General features: G+C 33.4%; 5 protein-coding genes across 6 annotated transcripts; 1 reads left to right on the top strand and 4 right to left on the bottom strand.

Moving 5' to 3' along the window:
* Positions 1 to 15,588: 15,588 nt before the first annotated feature.
* Positions 15,589 to 16,435, bottom strand: LOC116343006 (larval cuticle protein 1-like). Its single transcript, XM_031770869.1, has 4 exons — positions 16,200 to 16,435; positions 16,004 to 16,136; positions 15,832 to 15,865; positions 15,589 to 15,755 (listed from the first exon to the last, which is right to left on the bottom strand). Exons 1-4 carry the CDS (start codon positions 16,361 to 16,363, stop codon positions 15,730 to 15,732), a joined length of 357 nt encoding a protein of 118 aa, XP_031626729.1. The 5' UTR covers positions 16,364 to 16,435; the 3' UTR covers positions 15,589 to 15,729.
* Positions 16,436 to 16,845: 410 nt separating this feature from the next.
* Positions 16,846 to 17,652, bottom strand: LOC116342954 (larval cuticle protein 1-like). The gene is made up of 3 exons (XM_031770789.1): positions 17,295 to 17,652; positions 17,062 to 17,221; positions 16,846 to 16,987 (listed from the first exon to the last, which is right to left on the bottom strand). Exons 1-3 carry the CDS (start codon positions 17,555 to 17,557, stop codon positions 16,928 to 16,930), a joined length of 483 nt encoding a protein of 160 aa, XP_031626649.1. The 5' UTR covers positions 17,558 to 17,652; the 3' UTR covers positions 16,846 to 16,927.
* Positions 17,653 to 20,721: 3,069 nt separating this feature from the next.
* LOC116343013 (pupal cuticle protein 20-like) lies at positions 20,722 to 21,547 on the bottom strand. Its single transcript, XM_031770875.1, has 3 exons — positions 21,391 to 21,547; positions 21,017 to 21,174; positions 20,722 to 20,936 (listed from the first exon to the last, which is right to left on the bottom strand). The coding sequence occupies exons 1-3, from the start codon at positions 21,501 to 21,503 to the stop codon at positions 20,875 to 20,877; spliced, it is 333 nt and encodes a 110-aa protein (XP_031626735.1). The 5' UTR covers positions 21,504 to 21,547; the 3' UTR covers positions 20,722 to 20,874.
* Positions 21,548 to 22,095: 548 nt separating this feature from the next.
* Positions 22,096 to 24,099, bottom strand: LOC116343036. Of its 2 annotated transcripts, none has more exons than XR_004201285.1 (4): positions 23,988 to 24,099; positions 22,618 to 22,645; positions 22,333 to 22,487; positions 22,096 to 22,240 (listed from the first exon to the last, which is right to left on the bottom strand). XR_004201285.1 is itself a non-coding variant. In XM_031770910.1 (4 exons), the coding sequence occupies exons 1-4, from the start codon at positions 23,400 to 23,402 to the stop codon at positions 22,200 to 22,202; spliced, it is 462 nt and encodes a 153-aa protein (XP_031626770.1). In that variant the 5' UTR covers positions 23,403 to 23,579; the 3' UTR covers positions 22,096 to 22,199. The 2 variants fall into 2 exon arrangements, 1 of the variants encoding a protein (XP_031626770.1); XM_031770910.1 differs by lacking the exon at positions 23,988 to 24,099 and adding an exon at positions 23,165 to 23,579.
* Positions 24,100 to 25,098: 999 nt separating this feature from the next.
* Positions 25,099 to 26,203, top strand: LOC116343071. Its single transcript, XM_031770958.1, has 6 exons — positions 25,099 to 25,241; positions 25,298 to 25,464; positions 25,521 to 25,620; positions 25,687 to 25,749; positions 25,820 to 26,016; positions 26,091 to 26,203. Exons 1-6 carry the CDS (start codon positions 25,105 to 25,107, stop codon positions 26,159 to 26,161), a joined length of 735 nt encoding a protein of 244 aa, XP_031626818.1. The 5' UTR covers positions 25,099 to 25,104; the 3' UTR covers positions 26,162 to 26,203.
* The last annotated feature ends 579 nt before the right edge of the window (positions 26,204 to 26,782 follow it).

Genomic DNA, 26,782 nt, shown 5'->3' with positions numbered 1-26,782 from the left:
GAATATGTACACGTGTTTCCATGACACTTGGTTTTAAACTCCATTTGCCAAACACTCATGCTGCAAAAATGCTGAGTTGTATAAAAATTTTAATATGTGTAGAAGATTTGGAATTTCTTTTTTTCATTCGTGCTGACGTTGAAGATGGCCAGCAGAGGCAACCAATATCGTAACAACAACGAAAAAAATGAAATCCATTTGGAGAAAAATGAAACCGCTACATCGACCATGCATCAGCAGAAAAAAAACATATACGCAAAATAAAAGAAGACAATGTTACGTCATGTGTGTTTTTAAGCGCATCTTATTTATTTTATTTTTTTCATATAGAAAATTGTAAACATAACAAACAACACACACATCGATATGTATCATCTTCACGGGATGGTACGTGAGGGTGAACCAAGCAGGAAAACGAATGAATAAAACGTAATGTATGTTTTATATGTGCATAAACTGAAAAAAAAAATGTGTGGCATCACCAAAGTAGAGGAAGTTTGAGCAAGAGAGGGAGAGCAAAAAAATATGTGGACGCCAAGAATGGCAGATAAATGATACACAATATTTGTACATTTCGCAGAATGAATTGACCATTTTTATTAGAGTAATGGGAGACATATTTCTTGTGCTTCATTTTTTCCGCTCTCGTTTTTTTTTGTGCGATGACAATTCGTTACATGTGCGTGAGTGTGTGGGCCTTCGCCTTTATTGGGATTGTTAGCTATTGTTAACAGAGATACAGTTCGATTGGAATACACCCTTTTTTTACGTTACTGCATCATAATGGCCAGTGAAGGGTATTTTTTTCTCTTTGTATACACAGAAAATGCGTATTAGCTATGGAATATTGCCATAATAATGGACTGCGATGAATGTACGCCTTTGAACAGGATGTTCCGAGGACGAAATAGATATTAAAGCGAACAAACAGATGACGTAAAATCGATGAATTTTGCCCAACCTTATTCAACCATTGAAGCCTCTGAATTTGCGTCATGCAATCGTATAATAATTGTCGGAGAATCGACCATTTTCTATTGTACAATGTATCGTCCGGCTGTCAATTCGATCGGAAACTTTGTTCATTTCAATATCAATGGCCTTTCCAAGCCTAAGAAGATGAAATTTGGATGCACGGTGATTGACAGTCAGGTCGATCAAATCAAAGAATATATGATATGTCGAATTAAAATTCATTGCAAGTACATTCATGAATCTCATTGCGCCATGTGTTTGGATTGAAATGGCTCAAAAAACGGCTTCTTTTTCTCTATTTCTCTCCCCGAATCTTTTTACCGTCGATCAAATATATCGAATTGTTAAATCTCTGACATGTGCCGGCAACTAAGTGGATGCATACCAAAAAAAAAAACTGACTACAAGCAAAATGTGCATTCGAATGAAATGTATTTTTCGCATCAATGGCCGTTGATTTGACAGACGGTAAGGCATTCATATTATAGTTTGCCCGAACATTTTTGGCAAACACAGACGTTTGCCATTCTTTCATTTTCCCATTTTTTTTCTCATTGCCATTTCTGATCTTAATTCAAGAGCCAACCGAATTCAACTGTGTATTGTTGGAAAGTTTAAGACGATGAGTAATAATAGAAAGAGAGTTTCTATTGAAAAGTCAAGTTTATAGCGTTCTTGTTTCGTGAAACATCCATGGTAACCAGTCTAAAATGGCTTAAGATATGTGTACGGAAGAGAATCGTCGGTGAAAGTCGGGTATATTGTAGCTAAGCCATCATATCCACATCGCTGGACCATGAAATCTATTTTGAATTTTCATTCAACGTCTTAACTTATACTAGCTGCTCTTCGACGCATTTTATTTTATCTTCATCCATTCCTATTCGCTGTTTTCATCTTGAATCACTGCATTATTTGTTCTCCTGTATTCATATCTCATGCTGAATCGCACTATTAGATACATAGAAAACATACATACATCTTATTCATATGCAAAAAGAGAAACATTTTCATATCTCTGTTCGCAATATCTGCTTGGCTAGTTTAAGGGTGCGAAATTCCATCTTTGAGCCAAACGAAAAATGAAATTCAATAAATCGGCACACGGAGAAAGTATATTACAAAAACTCAATATGGACGTTTTTTTTCACAATTGCAAGACAAATAATAAATATAGATGTATATGAAATGGTGCTGCTGTGAACGATTGAACGGATTTCACATTTGGTGAAAATGCTGAAAGAAAAAAGTTCAAGCACCATGAAATCAGACAAGACATCTTCACAGCACAAAAAAAAAAACACGAATAACATTCATTGGCGAAAGATGAACCATTCCACATCATAGTACACGCAAAAACAAATTTCAAGTGATCAATTCCATATGCCACTTTTCAATATCAAAGTAGCCCAGCAACGAAGCTGTTATATGAACTGAAAACCAAAGACGAAGAATCTTGAAAACTCTCAAAATTGTATTTTTTTTAGTTTGTTAAATCATACGCATCTGAAATAAATAGGAATAGACTCGATGCGTCGCATAAAGCAATAATAATACAAAGCTTTGGTTTTCAAACTTATAGAATTTCTTATTTGAAAAATTATACTGCGAATAGGAAAAAAACTAAAGTCACACACAGTACTAAGTAAGACTAAACAAAAGTTGGTAATTTGAAACATTCAAATTCACCTAAAAAATTCGTTTATACAAAACGTCTGTTTCGTTCCTTAATCATTCGGATTGAAAGATTGTGCAACTATTACTCAGTGGCCCAAGGGATTCAAATTATGTGTATTTTTTGTCATGTTACCCTCTTAAATTTCTTTTTTCGTGTTCAGTTTGTTTGAGTCGCGAAACGGAAATGAGATTTTTTTGGAAATGAAATAAAAATGCGATTAAGAAAAATCGCATCGGTCAATTTGTCATCCACTTCATCAACTGTCTTGTAAAAAAGCGAAGAGTGACATTTTTGCGTTCAATTTCCTATTTCATTAAAAATTGAAGAGAATTCGCTTCTTCCCATTTTGATGTTATACGACATTTACCCCGAAATAAAAAGGGAAGTAAAAAAAATCGGTGAACCATCGATTCAAAAAAAAACTGATCATATAAAAAAATTATTGGTTTAATAAAACAAACAAAATCAAACTTGAATTTTTTATGATTGGATTACATTTGTTTTGCAGATAGTTGAAAGTCTCACTTCTTTCTTGAATTTAACGATATCAAATGGTGAATAACCGATCGGATTTATAAATCCGTTAATAAAATTGTTGTTTAGTAAACAGTAAAATGAGCAGACCAAAGGAACGTGAGCGAGTCAACGTTGATTTGCTATTTGTATTTATTCCATGTGATTTGGTTGAACTCATCGTCCATGACTCTTTTTGATCGGATTTGTTATATTTCGTATGTGTGTGTGAGTGTGTGTCATACGTTTTATGTATAAATTTATTTTTATAACTTTCTTCGACGGTAATTCGAATGTGCAAGAAGTGGTTTTGATACACGGCAAAGCAATGTTTTTGCTTGTTCTAAAATGGATTTCTACATATAAATATTGTTGCCAATAACAGCTCAATGTACTCATATCATGAGCGTTTTTTTGTGTGTTTTTCATGAAAATAACAACAACATTCAAGCAAATGCAAAACGACACCCGTGTTCCAATGTCTACCGATTTCAAATATGACATCGACCGACACCAGCAATGACTATTTTCATACGCAAATCACGTAGGAAAATTACTAACCGTACATGATGTTTCATCATTCGCAGAAGTCCATATGCAAAACGACGGATACATATCCCCATTGGAGTACATAGAACATTCACATAAAATTGATGATTTTGCAATTTTTTTCATTCGCTTTTTCTCACACTCTTCTTGAAATTCCATACAGATGAAAGCCATTGTTATGGCGATTTTTCATATTTGTTTGCTTGGATTGAGAATAGCAGAGAGAGAGAGAGAGAGAAACCCGAAGTGATTCGCTCATCTGCCCATAAAAATGCGCGATTGGTTAAGAGAGAAAAGCTTTATTTTGTATTTTATGAATTGGATTTCTAGCGGTAGCGAATCGAAAATACCGTGCTATCGAGAAAAGTGTGAGTGAGTGTTTGATGTTGCCCATTTCGATGTTGTATCCTGTTGGCGAATATATGGCGATGTGCACACGTATTCAGCTGAATTTTTATTTGCTTGTTTTTCGGATAAACAATGATTACCGTGAGTCGCGACTCGCTCTTCGAAATGCGCGTGGTTAGCACTTCAATCGATGTAATAAAATTCTATAATAACAATAAAAAAGACAGAGTCATCGGTATTGGGTTGTGAAATGAAAATCACAGTTCACATGCGATGTGCTCCGTGGCCACGAACTCACTTGGCCCTGCCAAATACGACAACAAACTCAAACTACTCGCATCGAGATCAAATTATCATTCAATGGCCGTTCCCATTGCACATCAAACCATCACACCATCACACGAATCGGATGTGCATAACCGTATCAACAGCATTAAGCCCGATACTAAATAAAAACCAAATAAAAATTTTGTTTATAGCACATGGATTTCGTGGTAGTTTATTTGTGTAGTTTCAATCTCTTTTGGCTCATTTTATCGTCGTGCACCAACGACATTTTGACGCAACAAACACTCGAGTTTTCTTCTCTTATACGATGTATTTTTCTGTTGTTGTGTGAGAGTTTTCTCATCGCATGCATAGTTTTGAACCATTTTGTTTTTGCATTGAGAAACGAAATTTTCTTAATCCGTATAATTAATTTGGGAGACGCTTTTAAAACGTAGGTTCAATCAAAATAAATAACCCCTTTTTGCCATTGTCTCAAGCACTCTCATATGCCGCACACATACATAGTGTCCCCATGTCAAGCGTTTGATTGTTAACTAAAGAAGGACACGACATAAGTAGAAAAGAAAACAATATTATGATGCAAATGAACTAACTCAAGCTGTATGGGTCATTTTTCTTTTTCTCACCCCCTCAGCTCATTCAAGATTCTCAGCTGAAGAAATTCTTCGTTTAACGCTTGTGCATCGCATTTAAATGCCTCATTTTGTTTCCATCAACTCCATTCGCTTTGAATGATATAGAAACGACCAATCTTCATCGGACCATTTCAATCCATCATCATTGATTAGACGTGAGCGTAATGTTTAAGTTTATCCATTCCAAATAAATTCAATGTGTGTCTGTGTGTGCATGGTCGAGCGTAAAGTGTGTTTGCGAATTGTATAAAAGTGTTTGTCTATTTGAAAATTTATTTGACATTGAATAAGAGATCGGTCGAACGGGTTTGTTTCGGCTGAAAATTATGCACGGTGAGAAAAAAAAAGGGCTTCTTAAAATATATTGTACAAAGTCCATACACACTCGTGTGGCCTAAAACAACACACTCATCTTATGGATAATAAATAAATGTCTCTTTCTAGCTTCATCGAAATATCTAAACACACACGCACACACACTTGCACAGAAAGCACCACCAAATAGCATCCATTTGAGTTTGAGGGACAATGATGTTTTACATGCAAATGAACGCGTTAACAAAAATGCAAATATATTTCAGCGAAGAAAGAGAGAACACCACTGCCATGCCATTTGAATATTTGATAATCGAAATGCGAAAACAAAAACGAATCGGGAAAAAAGCATTATTTTAACTGTCCCCACAGAATAAAATATGTTTGAGTATGGTTTTTGTCGGTCGACATTCGAATATGTAATGGAATCAAGCATCATCCAATGCCGGGCTACTGTCGTTATTTATCCGATCCAGTTAATATATCACCGATTTTTTTTTACTGTATGCGAGCTAAATCACACCAAATCTGCTATACCTTTTTACCATCGCCCACACTACATCCAATTACTTTTTCGTGAGGCAATCAGGCGATATTCGCTTTCTATATAGTGTGCTGCCCATTTTAACGACGACTATTCGATGTAAATAGAAAGAAAAATGTTTCAAATGTCAGAACAAACACACACATTCACCCAAACCAACGAACATAAACCTAAATGTCCTGCATTTATTTGGTGCAGACACGACGATGCGAAAACAAGCTTTAAATAAACTGAGAAAAAATCTATGCCGTCTTAAACTGACATTTCATCGAAATCGCCACATATATATCACGACCGTATGTAGTGGATATGAAATAGAAACTATGTGGAACGTGATAGCAAAGGGTGAAACCATCGTTCACAAAATGCATGCCTATGTGTATCGAAAACATGATTTAGAATTAATGTAGCGGCAAGCCGGTCATCTATTTTACACACTAAGATCAGTGTCTTGCCATATGCACACATGAACTCATTCAGCTTATAGTTTAAGGTCTATCAAAATAAATGGAGCAAACGAACTATAGTACATTCTTGCTATTTCGTTAGCATTTGATTAAAAACATCTATATTATGAAGCTAAAAGATGAGGAACTAAAAATTCTGGTTTGAAAGAAAGAAATTTCAAGATCTTGAAGAAAAATGAAATGCATTTTTTTTACTCTTAAGGGGGAACAAGGTTAAAGGTTTGTATATGCTTTTTTCGAAAGGTTTAAGATGGTTAATTGTATTAACAGCATATAAAAAGTTTAAAAAGTTCAAGTTTTACACAAATAATCACAATTTTAGCCAAATTATTATTACTGCTTGAATTGAAATTGGTCAAGACTAACAAAGATTTTTTCGGAACTTCTACGACTTGGAAACTATTATTTACATTTTTTTTATTAAGTAATTTCATTCTGAAACCATTTCTTCTAAACCAATTTTGTTTGGCAAGTTGTGCGACGTCCAAAAAATAAAATCTCCCGCCGCCATGTAATTTGTTACTACGTTTATTTTGTACGTATGAAAAATTGCCCTTCTGAAAAAAATGTTTGTCGTTATCTTTTTGTTGTGTGGAAGAAACCGAAGAAAAAATAAATTCAAAATGGTTGCAATTTTTATTGTGTTTTGCCCAGAAACAGAATACGATGCTCGGCCATAGTCGGAAACATATCGTTAACATTGGATATTTTCCACACCACCACACATATGTGCTTATCGCTGGCACGGTACGCAATCATGCGAGAACTGAGCTATAGATCGTTGAGCGCAGCGCATAATGTGTGTATACGCGAGAGAGAGAGAGAGAGAGAGAGAGGCAAAAAGAGAAATAAAACGCACGGATATCGAAAAATAAAATGGTTGTCCACGGAAATTTTTTTTTCACCCCATCACAAATCATAACCACCCCATTTGCGAGCATAAAAAAACCGAAGGCCGTCAGCGAAAGAAATGAAATACACTGCTTTCAAACTATTGCGAAATACAAAATGTGGAAGGAGGAAAGAAAATAACAAACACCGGCACACTGGCACACATCGTTGTAAAAAATGAGCATATACGTTGTATTTGCAAAAAAAAAGAAGCAGGAGCGAACGAATGATGTGAATCAACTTTCGGCTGCGAGCTAAAACGATAACCAAAATATAATAGAAATAACAACAACACAGTGGCAGAGTGAGCATAGAGAGAGAGAGCGCGCATTATAGGAAAGCGGCAATAAAAATCAGACAAGTCTGCGAGAATTTTGTTTGTTTACGATTAGATAAATGGATCTGATGGCATTGTCATGTATACATATGCATTTGTTGGCCATTTCTATCCGCAAAATATGTGGATTTTCAGCAGTACTTATGGTTTCTGATGAATTATGGAATTATTTCGATGAGGTCGCTGTTGTTTGTGTTATTGTTGTGATAGGAGACAATATCCCAGTGGTCCACTTATAAATATTAATGTAATTTATATCGAAAGATATAATTCACTTCCTTATTTTAGAAAATATTCTGGGAATGAATATCGTTCTTTGTTCGGTTTAGCGTTTTCTTATTTTTGACCGAAACAAATGGAAACGAAGAAAGGACATTCGAATTCCATAAATAACAAGGATAAATATATGTATGAAATTGCAAGTGAGTATCCAAACCGACCGTGTGAGAGCAACATACGCGGTTTTAAAAATAAACATAAATTTTCGTATCAAAACGAATCGTTGTAGTTTGTTTTTTATCCACTGCTGTTTCATTCTCTTTCCTTTGCTATCGTAGAAATAACAACATAACGCACCACCATCAAAATATGTTCCATACACACAAAATATACCCCATAGCCATACATTACCTAGATTTATTTACATATTGGAAAGAAAGCGAAAAAAGTGGCGAGCAAAGCCAATGAAAAAGCAAATATAACCAAACGAGAAAATATCAACAAAAAAATTACATATGTATAAACAAAATATTCATTTGTATAAGCGCACTTGCGCTCATATAGAAGGAGCATATGTGCGCACTACCAACGGCATTAGATTGTTAACGTCCGATTTTTCAAATACATTCCTCGACTTCAACAACGACGAAGATGATAATAACAATAATAATGATAATAATTCCTTACTTTTGATACGGCACACACACAAAACAGTATCAATGTTGTTAGTTTTTTTTCCTTTTATGTGCACATATGTGATTCGCCAACGTCAAAGAGAGTGGAAGGAAAAAAACGGCGGTGAAATTCCATTCGAAAATGGAAAAATAATATGAAGATCTCTGTATTCTATACACCATGAAAATCGAAAATTCATAGGAAATTTCGCGGTCGAATGGTGTGGTATGGGTACATACCACAGAGTATCATCGCATTGGATCTGTGTTTCAACCATATAAAAGAATATAAAATGAAAAGACCATAAAAGTAAGACCAACAACCATCGAAAACCGAATTATAATACAAAAAGATAAAACAGAAAAAATGGTGTCTTGTGATGGTTATTCGCCAAATAACGGATACGAATACGAATTTTAAGCGGGATGACTCGCGAGCGCACTAGAGAGAGAGAAAGATTTTCGTGTACAATATACACGTTTATTACCATATAAAATGGCAAACGAATCCAACTGAATATCGAAAACCACTGGCAATGCCAACACAATAATGATGAGATAGCTAACATGCGAACAACGAGAAAATGAAATTTTCAATGAATATTTACCATTTCGTTTCGTTTTGCTTATGGTGAAAGAGCGAAACGGCCGTGCAAACGAATAGAAAACGATATATAGTAGAAAAATGGCAACTACAAAGGGAAAACAATAGTGAAATTTACATTTCAAAATAAAACACCGATCGACAGGGAATTATTATCTCTCTATCGTCCACAAAGTAGCAAAAAAGACAGATTTTTTTCTTCAACACATCTTCACATCTAACCACAATAATAGTATCTGAATTAATGTTTTCTTTGCCATATTCCAGTTCATTTCGATTGCATTTCAATTTATCATTTATCTGTTGAACCAAACAGGTAAAGAAAAATGATTTTCAAAACGGATGAAGAAAAAGAAAACCATCAGAACTATTAAATTTCAAAGAGATGATGCTTTTTAAAGATTCTCAATCTATTGAAAGTGAAATAAAAAGTGGTTAACAAAGGTGAAATTAGAATTTCCACAATATTTGCTGTTCAAATGTATGACTGTTTATTTTGGCACACGCCAAACAAACTAAAACCAAAATTAGACACCCCGTCGTCGATAATTATCCAAACAAATTTTTCAATATTTACAATTTTGAAATTTATTTCCATTTCACCGGGATATCAAACCGATGATTTCTCTAATATTATTTGAGCAGATGTTTCAAATGCATCGTTCAAATTCATATTCAATTGTTTAAAATAACAAGTTTGCTTGTCGGTGTCGTCGTGAGTGCAAACAACTAATTCTGTAATAAAGCAATAATAAATTATTGATTGCATATGCAGCGCCCCATTTGTGATTTGCGAACGGTTGCGTTTTCATCCTCATTCAAATTATCGTCAATTGAAATTTGCTCAGGTAGACATTTAAAAAAATACCCTGAAGTAGTCAATTGTGCGATTGTCACCGCGATTTTTGTGAATCGGCTTTAGAATATTCGTTGATTTCTACTTTTGATGTCAGTTTCATTTGCGTAACTATGTTTCTCTCTCTCTCTCTCTCTCTCTCTCTCTCTCTCTCTCTCTCTATGTGTGTGTGTTTACCAACTGTCGGGCTTGTTTGCGTTTTGCATACGTGACTGAAAAAACACAGACAGAGAAAAGAGGAAAAAAAATTGGGGTGTCGTTTTTTTTCTAATTTCATTTTAATATTGTTTGTCGTTTGCAAAATAGCAATACATACAGTGTATGTCATACACACATATTTGATGGGCAAAGCAAAATGCAACCCTAAAATTTGAATATACATTTTGAAACACATGCATATCGAATTCAGTTTAAAAATGCGTAAAAAAAGGTTTTAAAAAAGTGCTTTCGGTTACGCGCACACGCCATTCTTTACCTGAACATATTGCAATCGAATCCGCGCCATTGGAAAATATGCATCGAAAATTTTGTGTAACCAAATGCCATATCGTTCGAATGCACATCAATTTAAATAAACGAACAACACGAAAAAAAGAGTCGATGGATTAATCTCTTCTATTGAACCCGAGCGCCGAGATATTTGTGAGTGTGTGTGTTTGATGATCCGACTAACTATGCACAGTATCCGCGATTCGATAGAGATGCGCCCGATAGATCGATGGAATTACTTATTATTAATATTATTTTGATGGTATTGTTATGTTTGAGTTCCGGATCCTATTTTCTATTATATTGCATATTTGAATAATCACCATCAACTCTCTGTTGTTAACCGAATGCAAAAACGATACAACGGGAAAGAGTTGCGAACGGATGCAATGAACGCACAAACAACAACAACAGCAACATGAAACTTAATAAGCGATCGACAGACCAAGAGAGAGAAAGAGTCAGAGAGAGAGAGATAAAAATGTGCATGCTACAAAGTATATGTACACACACACTGTATGCAACTTTTATCTTCATTCGCCGTTCGTTTGCCATGAATGTTCCATCCATTTTATAAATATAAGTACACTTTGAAATTGCATCGAAACGTAAGGTTCAACCGGATAAACGAAATGAATAGAGAAAACGAAAAATAACTGAATTTGCGTTTAAAATTTGCCAAAAGGGGTTTTTCCAATAATAGAGCTTGCAATACAAGCAAGCCAGCAAGCAACACACACTCGATGGAATTATATCGAATTGTAAGTAATTTATTTTAAATATTTAAAACGGTAATACTGAGTGAGTTATCTACAATTCATAGAGCCCGGCACACACACACACACATATATATATTCTCTTTCTTTCGTTACCATAGAAAGCGAATGGAATTTGTCGATGGGTTGAGAATTTAGTCTTTGTTGTATCCTCTATCAGGTTCCGTTCGTCTTGCTTTCGGCTCTCTTTCTATCTCCTGATTACTATTTTTTTCAGCATCGTCGTCTATCTTTTTCTTCGCTGCCATAAAATGAAAACCCATTTAATTCCATTTTTCAACTAGACCTTTATTCTGTCCCGATCTTTTTGCTTCATTTCTTTTTTGTTGGCATATGACATGCATTATAAAGTAATGGCATCCGATATATAAGGCAAATTTTATGCATGTTTTCACAACATATTAATATACGAAATATGAGATAAAATGATTCGCAAAGAAGGAACTGAAACAAAATTGCTACATATTATCGAATAATATTATCGGATGCACAAATAAAGAGAGGCAGAGAGAGAGACATACACGTAGAGAGAGAGAATATCGATCTCAGTGGCATGAAAGAAATTCTTCAATCGAAAGAATCTCTCAGTTGCTGGCTTGATTTATTCGCAAAATACGTTTCAACTATTTTCTCATTATTTATTGGAAGAGATTATGAATAGAAAAAAAGGACTCGGAAAAATGAAGAGAAAAAAAATTGCATCAAGTTCGTCCCAAAACCAATAATCTTTTGCGACCAAAATCACTGCAAATATCTTGATGCATTGGCAGTCACCAGAATTTAAACCAAAAGGGATAATCATCGAACACTTTAAATTTAAAGGGGTTAAACAATACAATAACATATTGACACTGTTGATTCTCATTACTATTCTTTTAAAATACTTTTATTCCATTGTTATTTTGATGGATGATTTTTGCATCGAAATACAGAAGTCGAAAACCAAAATCTTCGCAGAATTCATTTATTCTTTTTGATAATTTATAATTGCAAGACATAGGTACATCAAATGATTCTCTCGGGAAAAAGTGTACAGTTGTAAACAGATTCAGTTGGCTATTCACTGTATTTCGATCATTATTATCTCTTGAGGGTAATTTCAATTGGAATTGAAAGACTACATTTCAAAGGGTACACGCATCACAACGAACCTCAAAGAACGAAAGATGGAATAAAACGAGATGCTTTCAAAAGGAACTAAAAGATCTTGCGAGTAGTGAAACGAGGACAAGAAATATCTATATCAATGTTCAATACATTTCGAAAGAGCATACACATCTCACCAAATAAATCCTTTTCGGATCAAATATAAATCCATCGTTAAATAAATTCACCATAATATATTGTTAAATAATAAGAAAGAAAGAAGGAATTGAAGAGAGATGGAGAATGTGAGCGACATTGAGTGTGCCCTGCTAAAGGTATTTTTCTTTGAACCGTTTACAGCTTAGGTGGGCTTCATTGACATGCAAGAACTTAACGACCACTATGAATGTTAGTATTGCGTATGTGAGTGTTTACACGTCGAATGTTCGGAACTTGCGAAACAAACATAATACATATTGCATGGATTGCGTTATCCATTTGATTTGGTTGGCTCGTTGTTCCCAACTGAATGGGCGAATATACTATATAAGATTGGATCTCACACAAAACCATGGCATTCGCATATATACGTTCACAGTTGTAATCACGATTTTCAATACGTTCGATTCAATGGTAAAAAAAAATAACAAGCGAAATGCGACCAGAAGTTTTAATGCCAATATCAGGAAATATACACAGGTCCAAAATCCAGATGAAGTTCAATTGAGAGAGTGAGATGGAGTTGGTAGTGAGATAACGAATACATTTTGCGATTCACCTCTATCAATGACTCAATGGATATTATTCTATTTGTACACTTGAAAGGTACATTTTTTCCAATTCGTGATATCACATTTGATATATACATGCTATGTATCCGGATACGAATTGGCTCATTCAATCCATACACTATAAAAAGAGCTTTATTTCACATCTTCCTCTTCATTTTTTATCTCTTTTCTCCGAATGCGAAATTTTAGTAACGAGATTTCGTTGTCAACGCCATGCGATCATGAAGCGAATTTTATTCGGCGTAGTTAATAACCGGGGTGGTGATAACGAAAAGGAGAATTGACATACCATATCTGAAACAAAGAATGATAAAATCACTGTGATAATTGGTGCCAAGCTTCTTTTTGAATAGGTCAAATTTAGTATGCATATTTTTTGCAAAGTTGGAATATCATTATTGATATGAAAGAACGTCCAATCAAGATGCAAGAGCTCCTTGTCAAGAAGAATCTGATGAAAAACCAAATGTCACATCTGTTCAAAAAATATATTTCACTATCCTATTTCCATAATAAATGCAAATCTAATAAATTTGAATTGATTGTGATCGAAGATTCACTTTATTTTGTCCAAAACTATATGGTGATTTACTCTGATGATAAAAACCATTTTCCATAATTAACTATTTCAATCATCCGCACCTCCAAACGTGACCAACAAACACAGCGCAACCAACTATATGAATGGCCATTTAAACGCTCGAAACGTACAAAGAAGCTTGTCATAACAAACAAAATATGGCAAGTGGAATATTGTAGAAACGAAAGAGACCACGAAGGTTTTGATAAAATGCACATGATTAATAGTTCTTGTTCATGTGTTTGGCATGAGGTTCTATCAATTGTAGTTGGCCAATTAAAATCCAGCACGCTAGGCCATTTCAGAGTTAAACCTCTTATGCTAGCGTCAATTTTGTTTTTGAGATGTATAACCATCAAATGATGCAAATCTAAACACGCACCATTTTCAAAACGGCCTTCACCAAAAATATTGGTAACACAAAACACAAACATGCCAAATAATAATTATTCAGTTAACGTAATTCAATTAGTGAAAATAGTTGGGTAAATGTATACGCATAAGTGAGCTGCTACTAGTGAACAACAGTCAAAACTACTGGTGAGTGAAAATGTTCGGAAATGAAATGACGATGGTTTGCAAGTGAAACAAAATAACCGCACATTTTATTCACGAATCATGCCGATGATGAAGATGATCGAATACATGTTTATCTAACGTCAATCCGGATCTTAAATGTTCACATTTTCAATTCAATTTACTTTAATGAAATTTGATTGTTGTGGCGGTGTCTAGTTTAAATCGATGTATACACTACACATGCATATGCATAATTTAAGGTCCGTTAAGTATTTTATCGATGAAAAAGAGAAAAGGAGTGAGAAAGAGATACACACATTGTCTAATACGGTTTTTGTTTGTAAGTATATCACTTCATTTTCGGTCAAAAGCGGCACGTTCACTTTATTCACATTCATATAAATCATCTGCTTTTACATCATTTACGACCAGTGTCATAAGCCTAAAAGAAAACATGCTTGGATTTCGTGAACCTTGGCCCATCCAATGATAAGACACCGCTACTTTTGCAGCCGAAATTAAGATGAAGAAGGAAGAGAAAGGCCAGATCCGAGGTTGAACGTGCCCATACATTTTGTGGCCAGTCTAAACATAAAATTAATGCGAATTCTCTGTTTTCTATGTGGATATGATGGAACAAAAAAAGAAGAAGTTAAAACCGAGTTGCTCATCGCAACAGTCAGTCTTCGTCAAGCGTAAGAATCCATATTGTTAGTGGCATCAAAAAATGGCATCGTTTGGATCGTTCGAATAATGGCAACAGTCCAGAAAATAATTAAAAGATAACAATATACAACTTCTCGTTCGTACAGTGAATGAACGACGGAGGATGAGCTGTTATTAGTTTAAAGTTTCTTGTGGCTACACACATTTACAATAATCATATGTTCGGTTCTCGTGTCGTTATAATACATGCATGACGTACGTGCTATTGTCTATAGCTTCGTCGTTCGGACTGGGTTCGCATGTTTAAATTCCTATGTGAATTGTTGCCTTTTATTGCTCACATTTCATCCAAACTACTTTGGAGATTATTTTACCTCTTGTTTGCCGTTAGACAACGTATCGTCATAATAGAGCATCATTTAAAATGATTATCGACTAGCAAACATCTTGAGACATAACCACCACCACCACCACCACCACCACTGTATTTACACTCACACTCATATACATTATAAATAGCCGTTCAAAGTTTTGGGCATGTCTCAAATCGTGTGGCGATTCGATTCCATAATTGATTCATATTTTGCCATATACAAGACATCAACTTCATTTAAACTTTCATACTTTATGCAAAACTATCGTCCATTTTCCGTTTTTACAACGGATTTTCGATAAATATGTTGATTTTCCATAACTGGGCGTCCTCATGAGATTTATAACTCGTCTTAACTCTTTATTACTTAAAAAGTTTTTGATGGAAAATTTATTGAAAGTCATTTTTCGCATATTTTATTTTCAAATTAAATTCATGGTTTATTAAAAAGATCGATACAAAATTGGTGTACTGGAAATCATGTTATGATTCATAATATATCTAATTGATGGTACCGATTTAAGAAACCGCAAACTTAAACCGAATTCAATGATCAACCTTGGGCCGGTGAAGATGTCACTGAAATTATTCATATTTTTGTATTTCAATATCAATCGAGATTAAAATATAACCAAATTCAACAATCAATACTTACCAACTTCTGGATGGAAGCCATGTTCGTCAGCAGTCTGAAATTATTAAAAAAAAAATCATTTCAACTTTTATTATATTCACTAACAGAAAACACATCGCAATAAAGTTACAAGTTTGAGATAAACAAAATTCAACAGCGGATAATGAAACGTTGAAAAACTCTTAATACTTACATAATTTACAACGGTGATGGATCCATCTTTTTCAACAATTGTATATGACCCTTTGGTCACAATAACATCCATACCGCTAACCGTTTTGAATTTACCATCTTCTCTGAATTCCTCGCCGTTTACGAACTTTTGTCTAACAACGTATATAACCATTAACACTTCTATGAAAATCAATGAATTTCGATTCAAAACTCACTCAAAATTGTATTCAAGATTTGGATCCTGATGGAATCGACCATCGGCAACTACATATTTCGATTGTTGTTCTGGTTGTTGTTGAAAATGTTGATCGAATTGCGGAGCACTTTGTATACACGCAATTAAGACACAAAATACAGCAATTGCAATAAATTTTTTCATTTTGACGATAAACAAAAAATGTGAACTTATCAGAGTTAAGTCAATTCACCTACTAACCATGTAGCTATCTAAATGGTTATAAATTCCGATTTTGCGATAAAGTTAAATTATTACGAAAGACATACGGCAAATAAAACGGTGCAAAACAGGTTTTTCGACGTACATTTGCATATGTTTTTCTGTGGTTTGTAAATCTTATTTTAAGATATTCAGCAGTTTCGTCGCTTTTTGCGTGACATTTTGCAGAAAATGTTATGTCATCAGCGTGATATGCTGTAACCATCACTCAACAAGAGCCACACCTTCATTGATATGTATTCCATTTTCTTTAATTTTTGCTCTTTTTAATGAGAAATGAATGTTTTTCCATTTGAATTTGAATTTGATTATCACTACGTTGGAATCCGAAATCAAAATAACAAAAAGAAAGCAATTCCAGGTTTTATGAAACAGGTTCTCGATTAATTATTTGAAAACGAACGTTTTTTTTTTACTTGGTAAAGATTAATATTTATTTCATATAAATCAACAATTAAGAATATTATTAGTGTCTTATTCTACAAGTTATTTGCCTGCTGGTGATTGTGTTATTATTTCTGGATGGAATCCGTTTTCATCAGCGGTCTGAAATCGAATAAAAATCACATGAACGAAAATGTTTTTATAAGAATAATATGAATTCTTTTGGTTTCACTCACGTAATTGACAATGGTCATGGAACCGTCTTTCTCGATGATTGTGTATGATCCACGAGTGACGATAACGTCCTTTTGTTGCAAATTGCCTTCTTCATCGACTCGTTCGACATGCTTCAATTTACCTTCTTCATTGTATCTTTCACCGCTTGCAAATGTTTGGCTGCGCAACAAAGTAAATTGAAATAAATTTATTCTCATTGTCCATGTTTTTTTTTTTTTAAACAAAACCTCACTCGAAATTGTATTCTTTTGTGTCTGGATTTTGCTCGAATTTTTCATCGACAACCAAAAATCGTGATTGTCTTTCTGGATCTTGAGCATGGGCTGATTGGGCTTGAAATGGTTGTTGAGCTTGGAATTGTGGCTGGGCTTGAAATGTTTGTTTGTCTTGGAAACGTTGTGTACCACGATTTGGTCTTGCATTTTGTGGTGCAGACTGCACAAATGCAGCTACCACGCAAACACAAACAGCAACAGCAATGAATTTTTGAACCATTTTAACACAGAAAACTAATTTAATTTCGATTCGAAATAACGCGACTTATCACAACCGTGTCCAATTGTAAACTGAATGAATACTGTAAAAATGATTCAAATTCATACCAATTTTATAGACCTTTCAATATTTAGTAAAAAAATAGATACATTACGAAATACTTATAAATAAAATATGATATGGTCGATTACACACGTTGCCGGTGTGCACAGCGGTCTGATTTCCAGAATCGCGAACCGGATTTCAAGGTCGCGGAGACGAGCAACAAGTTTCATATTAAAAGTGAAACGAACGAGAAACGGCATATAGGTAAAAAAACAAAGTGCGAACGAAACTAAGAAATTAACGCTGATATATGTCGTATGAATAATGTGTTTATTCAAAGTTGTGGCAATCGTTGATATTTTATTTTTTCTGAAGAGATTTTGTTTTTATAATATTACCATATATATTACGACTCTCTTTTGTAGATTTACATTTCTCAACCCATGTTAATTTTGTTCAAATGGCAAAAATCAGCTGTTTTTAATGTCAATTCAAAGAAAGCAATATAGATTTAAATTATGTGTTTAAAAAAGTTTTTGCATTCCACAAAGAATATAATAAAGTTAGCAAGGAACATAGTCGTCATGTTGTTGTTGTTGTTATGTCGGAGAATTAGGCATTACAAAAATTCCATTCCAAATCCAAACTACATTAAGCACAGCCATTTAATGCTATGGGATCTAAGTATGTAGAAAGTCGTCCGGCATCGATGTCAATGTTTGTATGGAAAAAAAAGGAGGAGAGAGTTATTGACAGCAACAAAAAACGAGGGTGTCCATTTTAGCAGACATAAAAAAGGGTACCATAAATTACTGCATGTTGATGTTCGGATACATAAAACAGCATCCGCTTTAATGCGCAAGCATAGCACACAACATCGGTTCAGGTCATTTAACTAACATCGCTCGCACATTCCATTTTCTGTGACCAATACAACTACACACAATCGTACGGAAACATTTTGAATAAATGCTCGACAAATATGGCTGATTATGCGTACTGGTTGCCGATTCGAATCGATATTGACCAGTGTGTTTTCATTGGTTCAATAGACCCTTTTACCTGCTCTTCGAATGACATCCCAAAAACCTTTATCAAACTTTATGGGTTGATAAAGTTACTTGCACAAAAGTATTGGAAGATTTTTCATTTGACTGAATTCACTCGCATTCATTAGGGAAAAGCAGAACTTTTTCTTAATAACAGCATGCTCATTAATGTATTTCCTTGTTTAGAAGCAAAATAACGGGTGAAAATGGTCAAAATAACTTCACGTGCTAAAAATAAAAGAAAAGGTCAATTTCACTCCTTTGCTTTTTCTTCGACACATTTTACCCTTCATCTTTTCGTATTTTGCAGCATCTGACGATAAAATTCATTAAATTTGGCCCATTTCAAAAAGAAAATATGACCAAAAATATAATCACCGCTGTCGTTATTAATACTGGACAACGACATCAATTTCATATTCAACCCTCAAAAGTATTTGACAAGAGTACAGGGAAAAAGAACGTGAAATGCGTGATTTAACGACATTTACGAGTCTGCATACTATACGAGTACTGGATATAGATATAGATGGATGGAAAGAGACACCGAGACCGAGAGAGAGAGAAAAGTGCTCGCCTTAAAATCAGCTTTCGTTTTCATTGGGGTTAGCGTACTAACAACTTAAGACAAAAATTAATGGATTCTAGATTACAGAATTTTATGTAAATTTAAGGGTCGTTTTGATATTAAAGAATGTATTTCTTTCTTGTTGTATTGTTCGTTTCGGTTCGACAGTATCTTGGCATTTGGCCAAATATTATTTTAAAGAAGGGATTATTTCGTCTTGAAGCCGATGTTTCTTCTGGTGACATGAGCTGGACACACAATAGTAACTCATTTCTTGGTTTTATAAGTTGAAAATTACTTGACCCTTCCTGAAAATAAGATGTAATTTATTATTCAAAGTTTTGCCATTCCCCCCATCCTCTCTCTCTCGCTCTATCTTTTATCTGCATTCACCCCAGCCAAAGTTCAGAGCAAAATCGAATTGGATTTTACGGTGTCAGTCGATATGGAAAATGGAAATAAGAAAACGAACCAAGTTATTTGAATAAGAATGCATCAAAAACGCATTTGAATGAATTTCCAGAGTTGATAGTTGGAAATGATTTATTGTTCGCGATCAAATTTGTGAGATAATTCAAATATATCGTTAAAAGTGTGTTAGAGATTGTGCAATGTGTCAATCGGCAACTGTGTGTGCGCTTATAAGACGATTATTGTTTTAAACTAAACGATGATTGCGGTTTTATGTCATTTTTAACGATTTCCGTACACATTTAAACACTTTGCATGATTTATTTAATCATAACTTCAATTCGAAGTCGGTATCCCACACATCTTTTCTGAAAATCGACCCATATTCTCAATTAACACTTCGTTCACTTCATTAAAGACAAGACGATATCACACCGTTTTTGGTCAAAACACATCGAATTTTCTTTGGAATTTATTTAATCTGTCATTGTTTTGAGTTCGGACAGATAATAATGGGAGAGATTCAATTCATGCAATAAAAATTCAATCAATTCCTCTTTGTTCACGATACGTTTCCGATCATATTTATAGATTTAAATAATATTTTTTGAAATTCGTCACCTATTTCTTCCAAACATTGAAGATGATTTCAATATGAGCAGCAAATGCTATTCAAAGAAGGTTATGCATGTGAAATGACAAATGTGAAGGTTACATAATCACTGACACTTATGTCACTAATTTATGAACGAAAATATGTTAATTAATACGATTCACGAATGAAGAGCTTACCTTCGATATAGATAGATGTTAATACCTGGCGCAAACTTCATTTTTGATCATTTGAAATATATTGTGTTGTCATGTCAAATGATAGAAAAAAAATCCAGCCAAACAGGTGAATGAATTTGTTTATGTGAAGTGAATGCGGAAATTACCCATTTCGGAATGCAGTCTGAATATGTCAACAAGCGGATTATTTTAATATGTTGACATTTGTAAATGCATCATTTGAGAACAAACTAATTATCGTCTTAATGTCAGTAGGATGATTGAACAAGTTTCATTTTTTAAAGAATAAAATCAATAAAATCGATCAGAAATAAGAAGATTTGATTTTCATTTTTTTTTTTAATTTGTTATTCACAGTTTTTACAAAAAATGTAATAGATAATTGTAATTCTGATGAGACGTGATCTTGAATGTCACATTCAAAAAAGCACCAATTTATCCGGGGTCCACATCTAACCAACTAAAGATTTGAGTGCATTTGGATCGATTGGTTCGGGTCCTCCCGGTCCGGATCCTGTGTATTTTATAAAATACATTTCGTTAGATAATTGAAATTATTTTCATTTGATTCCTTCGAAAATGTCCATTACTTACCGATGACTGGATGAAAGCCCTGGTCATCAGCGGTGTATGTAACCCAATGTATTTGACCATCAGTTCCTTGGAATGAATATTGACCGCTAACTTCTTGGTGACCGTATTCATCTAGTTTTCCTGCTTCTTGGAAGAATTGTCCATTATCCAATTCATATCTAAGAATAGATATTAAACAAAATTAAATTTTATTTTTTGCAAACAATTTGATCAAATGCACTAAACAATATATCACAACTATATTTTTCAAACACTATAATTGTCTACACATTTTTTTCATGGTGCACATTCAAAATTAATTCCACAAAATGTCTGCTTCGTTTACAAAAAAAAAAAATCAACACTTTTAAAAAAATGAACAAAAAGATTCGTACGAGAACTCAAATGTTCCAGATCCATCGTTGGAATTGTATTCTTTGATAGCTTGTTGAGCTCCAACTAGTGCAACGACAAATACTGATAATGCAATCAAACTTAATTTCGACATTTTTCCAAGTAATTCGATCAAAATCAAACCGAAGACTAAACTGGACAACAAAAGTCTATTTGCTTATATATCGCCGCCCCAAATCACACCTATCAGGAATGATCAGTGACCACGCATATTTCAGCTGGGGCAATTCAATTAGGAAGATTTACAAACACATTCAAATCATAGCATACAATATCAAACATAGACAGAAATTTCGTTGATATTTCAATACAATCAGTTTATTTTTCTCTATCATTCAAAGTATGCGGCAGTTCAATAAAGAAGCTGAGCATATCATATTAGTTTCTTGTTTATACAAAGCTATTTCCATAATTAATACCTTTTATGCTTTCCGTTTTTGAATATTTCAACCTTGATCTTGATATGGCAATCTGTTTTCGGGTCTTCATTCATCGAATTCAGCCGTTTATACCGTTTGTCTATTTATCGTTAATATCGTTGTCAAATTTAGACAAATCATATGAATTCAGCCAATTCAGCAAAGCTCAAAAAGCTCAGATTAAATGGAGAAAAGTTTCAGTCGACTTTAAATTGTATATTATGCTAGTGAATGGGGACAAATGAATGAGGACGAACTTCCAGGTAATTTGTTAAAATAACATTTTTAATTTGTTTATATGATTTACACTGTCCGAATTCAGAAATGTGAAATTATTATCCAACCCAGCCGAGATCTTTTCATATTCATATTTAATCAAGAGCATCATTTAAGTTGGAATTTTGTGGCCCATCTGAAATATTATTGATTAACAGTCATTTTTTAGTAACGAAAAATTAAGATTTGTAATTTCATTCATTTCAATTTAAAAAAAACACTAATTACCGTCGTTTGGATGAAATCCATTTCCATCAACGTTATATTTTATCCAATACGTCTGTCCATCCATGGCCGTGAACGAATATGCACCTTTACCAGTTCTAGTATCATCGTTGTGCATTTCTTTTTCTAAAAATATGTGACCACCATCAGGCTCAGATCTGTAAGATGCAATTCGTCATTTTTAATTGGTTTTTATTTTTGAAAATTGTAAAAATAGATACTCTATTTCAAAGTATTTTTTAAGTTAAATCTACTGAAATTACAACATATACAATTAAAATCTCTTACATGCTTGGTTCATGGACCGGTTCTGGAGCTGCAACCAATACAATAACAAATATTGAAAGCAAAATAACACTTAATTTGAACATGTTGAAATCGAATCAGAAACTAAACGAGGTGACAGAGATTCTTTGCTTTATATTACTGAAGTGTAGCGAAAATGTGAGCGAAAAGCATATCTTCTCAGTGGATTTGCATACCTTTTATATTTAAATTAACAGAAAAAACGAGTTCGAATACCAAATACTAAGATACACGTGAACGTTTTATAAATAACTCAAAAGTTAATAGAGTTCAACTTCGACTCCCTCCCGGAAAGAGAAAAGATTGTCTTCCGATCCAAATTGCGTACGGATATTCAATCTGAAGTAAATTTATTTTTTTTATAAAAAAATTTCAAAAAATTGGAATAAAATCGAAAAGACAACTTTGTTTTGAACTTTTTTATTTAATATTCACACTGGATCCAATTTTAATTCAAATGTAACTGAATATTGAACAAAACATTCAAAGGATATCTGCTGATTTCAGGTTCTTACTATGAACTCCTTACCAACTACTAGTTTGATCGAATTTGAGTCGAAATCATCGCTTTTTGCTGCAGAAACCACTGTTGGCCGACCAGTTTTATAGTTTTGGCCGTAGTTTTCACGATTTCGAAGGAAACTTCGCACAACTTTTTCACTTCTATTTATTTCCTTTCCTATCTGACGGTTCGACATGTGCAGATAATCTTTTAATGTAGAAATTTCGGCTTTTTTCGCTTCAATTAATTGATTTACACGTCCCATTGTTTTTCGATTGTAATTCAAATGACAACTGCGTCACAAATATTAAGAAATTGCATGCACCGACTCTAGACGGTAAATCACATCAACACACATCATAAAATGTAAACAACTTTGTTTATTAGAAGCAAAACAGTGACTACGTCTATCCTTATTTCGCACTTTTTGAGTACAAAATTTCGAAAAACTTGAAAAAAATAAAATTCTTTAAATTATTTTTGAAAAATCTTTTTGTGATGTCTGCATAAATAGTTGCTAAATAAATTGACAAAAAAATCACAAAGAAGTCCATGCTTTTTAAATAAGATTTTTGGAAAAATGTTATTGCGTCTATCCTTTTTTCGCGGAGTGTATGTAACCAATGGGTTTGATCATCACCTCTAGGGAATTAATATTGAACCGTAACTTTTTGATTACAATTTTTATTAAATTTTCTTGCTCCTTGGAAGAAATGTCCATTGTCCAATTCATATTATAAAAACGGATATTAATCAAAATGGAAATTATTTTTTTATAAGTGATCTGATTAACTTCATAAGTAATTCGATTTAAAAAAAAAAAAAAAACAATAAAAAAGGAATCAATTACATATTTGCGATTCTTTTGGTATGTTTATGATAAAAATATTCAATTTTTATACTTTGTATACAAAAAAATGATATTGACGAAATCTATCGTCACTTTATACGTCACGAATCGCATGAACTTAAGTGGAAGAACAAATTATTACTGAACGTGAATATGGTTTTTCTAGACTTGCAAATTCAATCAAAATAAACAAGGAATGGGCGGGAGAAACAAGTTTGGCAAATGTCTTTTAAACCAATTCATAATAAATGCGTTACGAATTTCATCCAAAGTCAATTTGAATCTAAACTTTGATTGAAGTAAACTGTAATTTTTTTAATTACATTGTTGTACATTGAATTCGCTTAACATGGATAAAATTGTTTGTTTCGGAAGATAAGTGAAGTTTTGGTATGATTTCAAATTCTATAATTCTTCCTCAGACACTGGGTTGCTGCAAAACACGTATCACTGGCGCCCTCACTGTATTGCATAGTGAAGTAACTCAATAGTACGTGTGTGAAATGTGAAGATTTTTTCTCGCACGAACTAGATGGCGCTAATAACTAAGTGTCTTTGCAGCAATGGTGTGTCCTCAGAATTCATTTTTATGTTTGTGCGAGAAAGAAATTTTAGCAGCAAAAAAACTTGACAAAAAGATATTCTTCAAATATTTTTTTAACGATACACAAACCTTTTATAATCTTTTATCTACTCGTATAATGGTTCTCGCATGCTATAGTATATATATTTTTAACGCACTGAATGTTTGTATTGGCATAAAAGTTTAGCATATTTTGTAGTAGCCTTCAAAATATTTACGCTACAACTTATACACAACACAACAAATCTCTCCAAACCGCTGAAGTCGTTCATGTAGCACGTGTGATTATAATATCAGTTGACTTGTCCGTGCCATTCTTTGCAATGGAACAAGTTAATTTTGCATTTTTTGTAATATTCAATGTAAACCGGATTTTCAATTACAAAATAAAAGAAAAAAAATGATGACAATAAACTTGTTTGAAGAATATCTCTGCTCACTAAGCATATTAATTGGTGAGTTTTAAATGTTCTTCTTCACCAAAAAGATTCATATAAGCTCAGTTAGTACATTCTGTTATGCATACTCGATAACATGAAAATGAAAAAACTGTGTGCGGTTTTATTTTTTTCAATATTTTTTCTTTCGGTGTCAGGTGCATTTCTTTCAGACGGCATCGAAGAATTTCGTTTTACAAAAGCACCGGATGATAGTGATGAATATGATTTTGAGTAAGTCAAATTGAAATCATTGTATATTTTGTTAAATGGCACTTTTGAACGCATAGATATGACCGAGATGGCGGTTATACTTTTCGTGGAAGAACTTTCATTTTAAATGACCTAAATGATCACATCTACATAATGTTCGGTGCTGACGACGTTCTTTATTGGGTTAAATTTACCGACGACGAATATAAATACAAGCAATGCCTCATGAAAACAGTTCGGCTAAGTAAAATTTTTTGTTTTGTATGTTCTGTACTCATATTAATTTTTGTATTGTTTTAGTTGAAAGAACAGAGAATAAACTTATGTTCAGAGATGATTTTATTCAATACGACCTTACCATTTCTAAAGGCTTTATGTTCGTTTCACCGTACCAAACACAGTACGTGTATAAAACTCAATGGCTATGCTTTTCAAAATAAGTGAAAAAAATTGACTTCATTTTCAGATGGAATTTTGAGAAAATTTGTTTCAGCAAAAGTGCGCATGGAAATCAAACTTTCAACTACGTGTAAGCTGTTTAACAGAAATCTTTGTCATGACCATGTTTTAACTTTTAAGATATTTTTCAATCTTTATAGCCTTTTAGCAACAAATAATTCGAGACAATATAATGGCACAACAGATTACACAACAAATGATCCAGTGGATCCACATGTGCAGCTCATACATGTAGAAGATGGTGTTCAGACCAATGGTGTATATGAAGTAAATTTTACAGATAGTGAACTCAGTACGAATAACATGTTTTGTAAGGGAATTTCGAAAAAAATATCTGGTGAGTGCACCAATCAAAGAATGTTCAATGTAATTATGAGTGATTCGATGGTAATTGTTTTTAAAATTTTGCAGAGACGGGCGTCTTAGGAGCATATCCAGTGAGCAACATAAATCCAGATCTAATAAAATCTTTGGTTGGTTAAAATATAAATAGTACAATGAAATAATTCACTATTGTTTTGGAGTGATAAATGACTATAACTAATGAATAAAAACAAAATAATCTGAGTTGCGAATGATTATGATGCCTGATGGCATCGAAACAAATGTTTGTCTCGCGCTCAAGTATTTTATTTATTAAAATTAAATGACTTTAAAGATTATTTTGTTTTTATTCATTAATGAAATAATTGATGTTTAAAAGTAATAAAAGTGATGATCTTTTTGTAATCGTAAATGCGCTAAGAGTATAAAAATGTAATACGTATATAAATTATTCAGTAGATGTTAAATCCAATATATTATACAGCATGTGGCGATCCTAACAACACAGCTTGCATTAGTGAAACTCATGCATTTGAAATTATGGTTTTATGAGATTCATCCATCTGCAGGTATGCACACCATTCAACCCCCCATTTTCGGAATGTCTCTACCGTTCTTTGTACCTTGTTATATGATTGTACGTATTTTATATATTATATCAATATGAAGTCAATATTAGCGCGAACTAACAGCATTTAATTTATTGCAAATGAATTCGAGACATACCAGAAATAAAATTTTTAAAATGTGTAAGCGATACATGATTGAATATAATATAT

Source organism: Contarinia nasturtii, unplaced genomic scaffold (assembly GCF_009176525.2).
Source record: "Contarinia nasturtii isolate CC-2019 unplaced genomic scaffold, AAFC_CNas_1.1 Cnas_scaffold_928, whole genome shotgun sequence".
Lineage (NCBI taxonomy): Eukaryota > Metazoa > Arthropoda > Insecta > Diptera > Cecidomyiidae > Contarinia > Contarinia nasturtii.
This window is presented reverse-complemented; position numbering and strand designations above follow the sequence as displayed.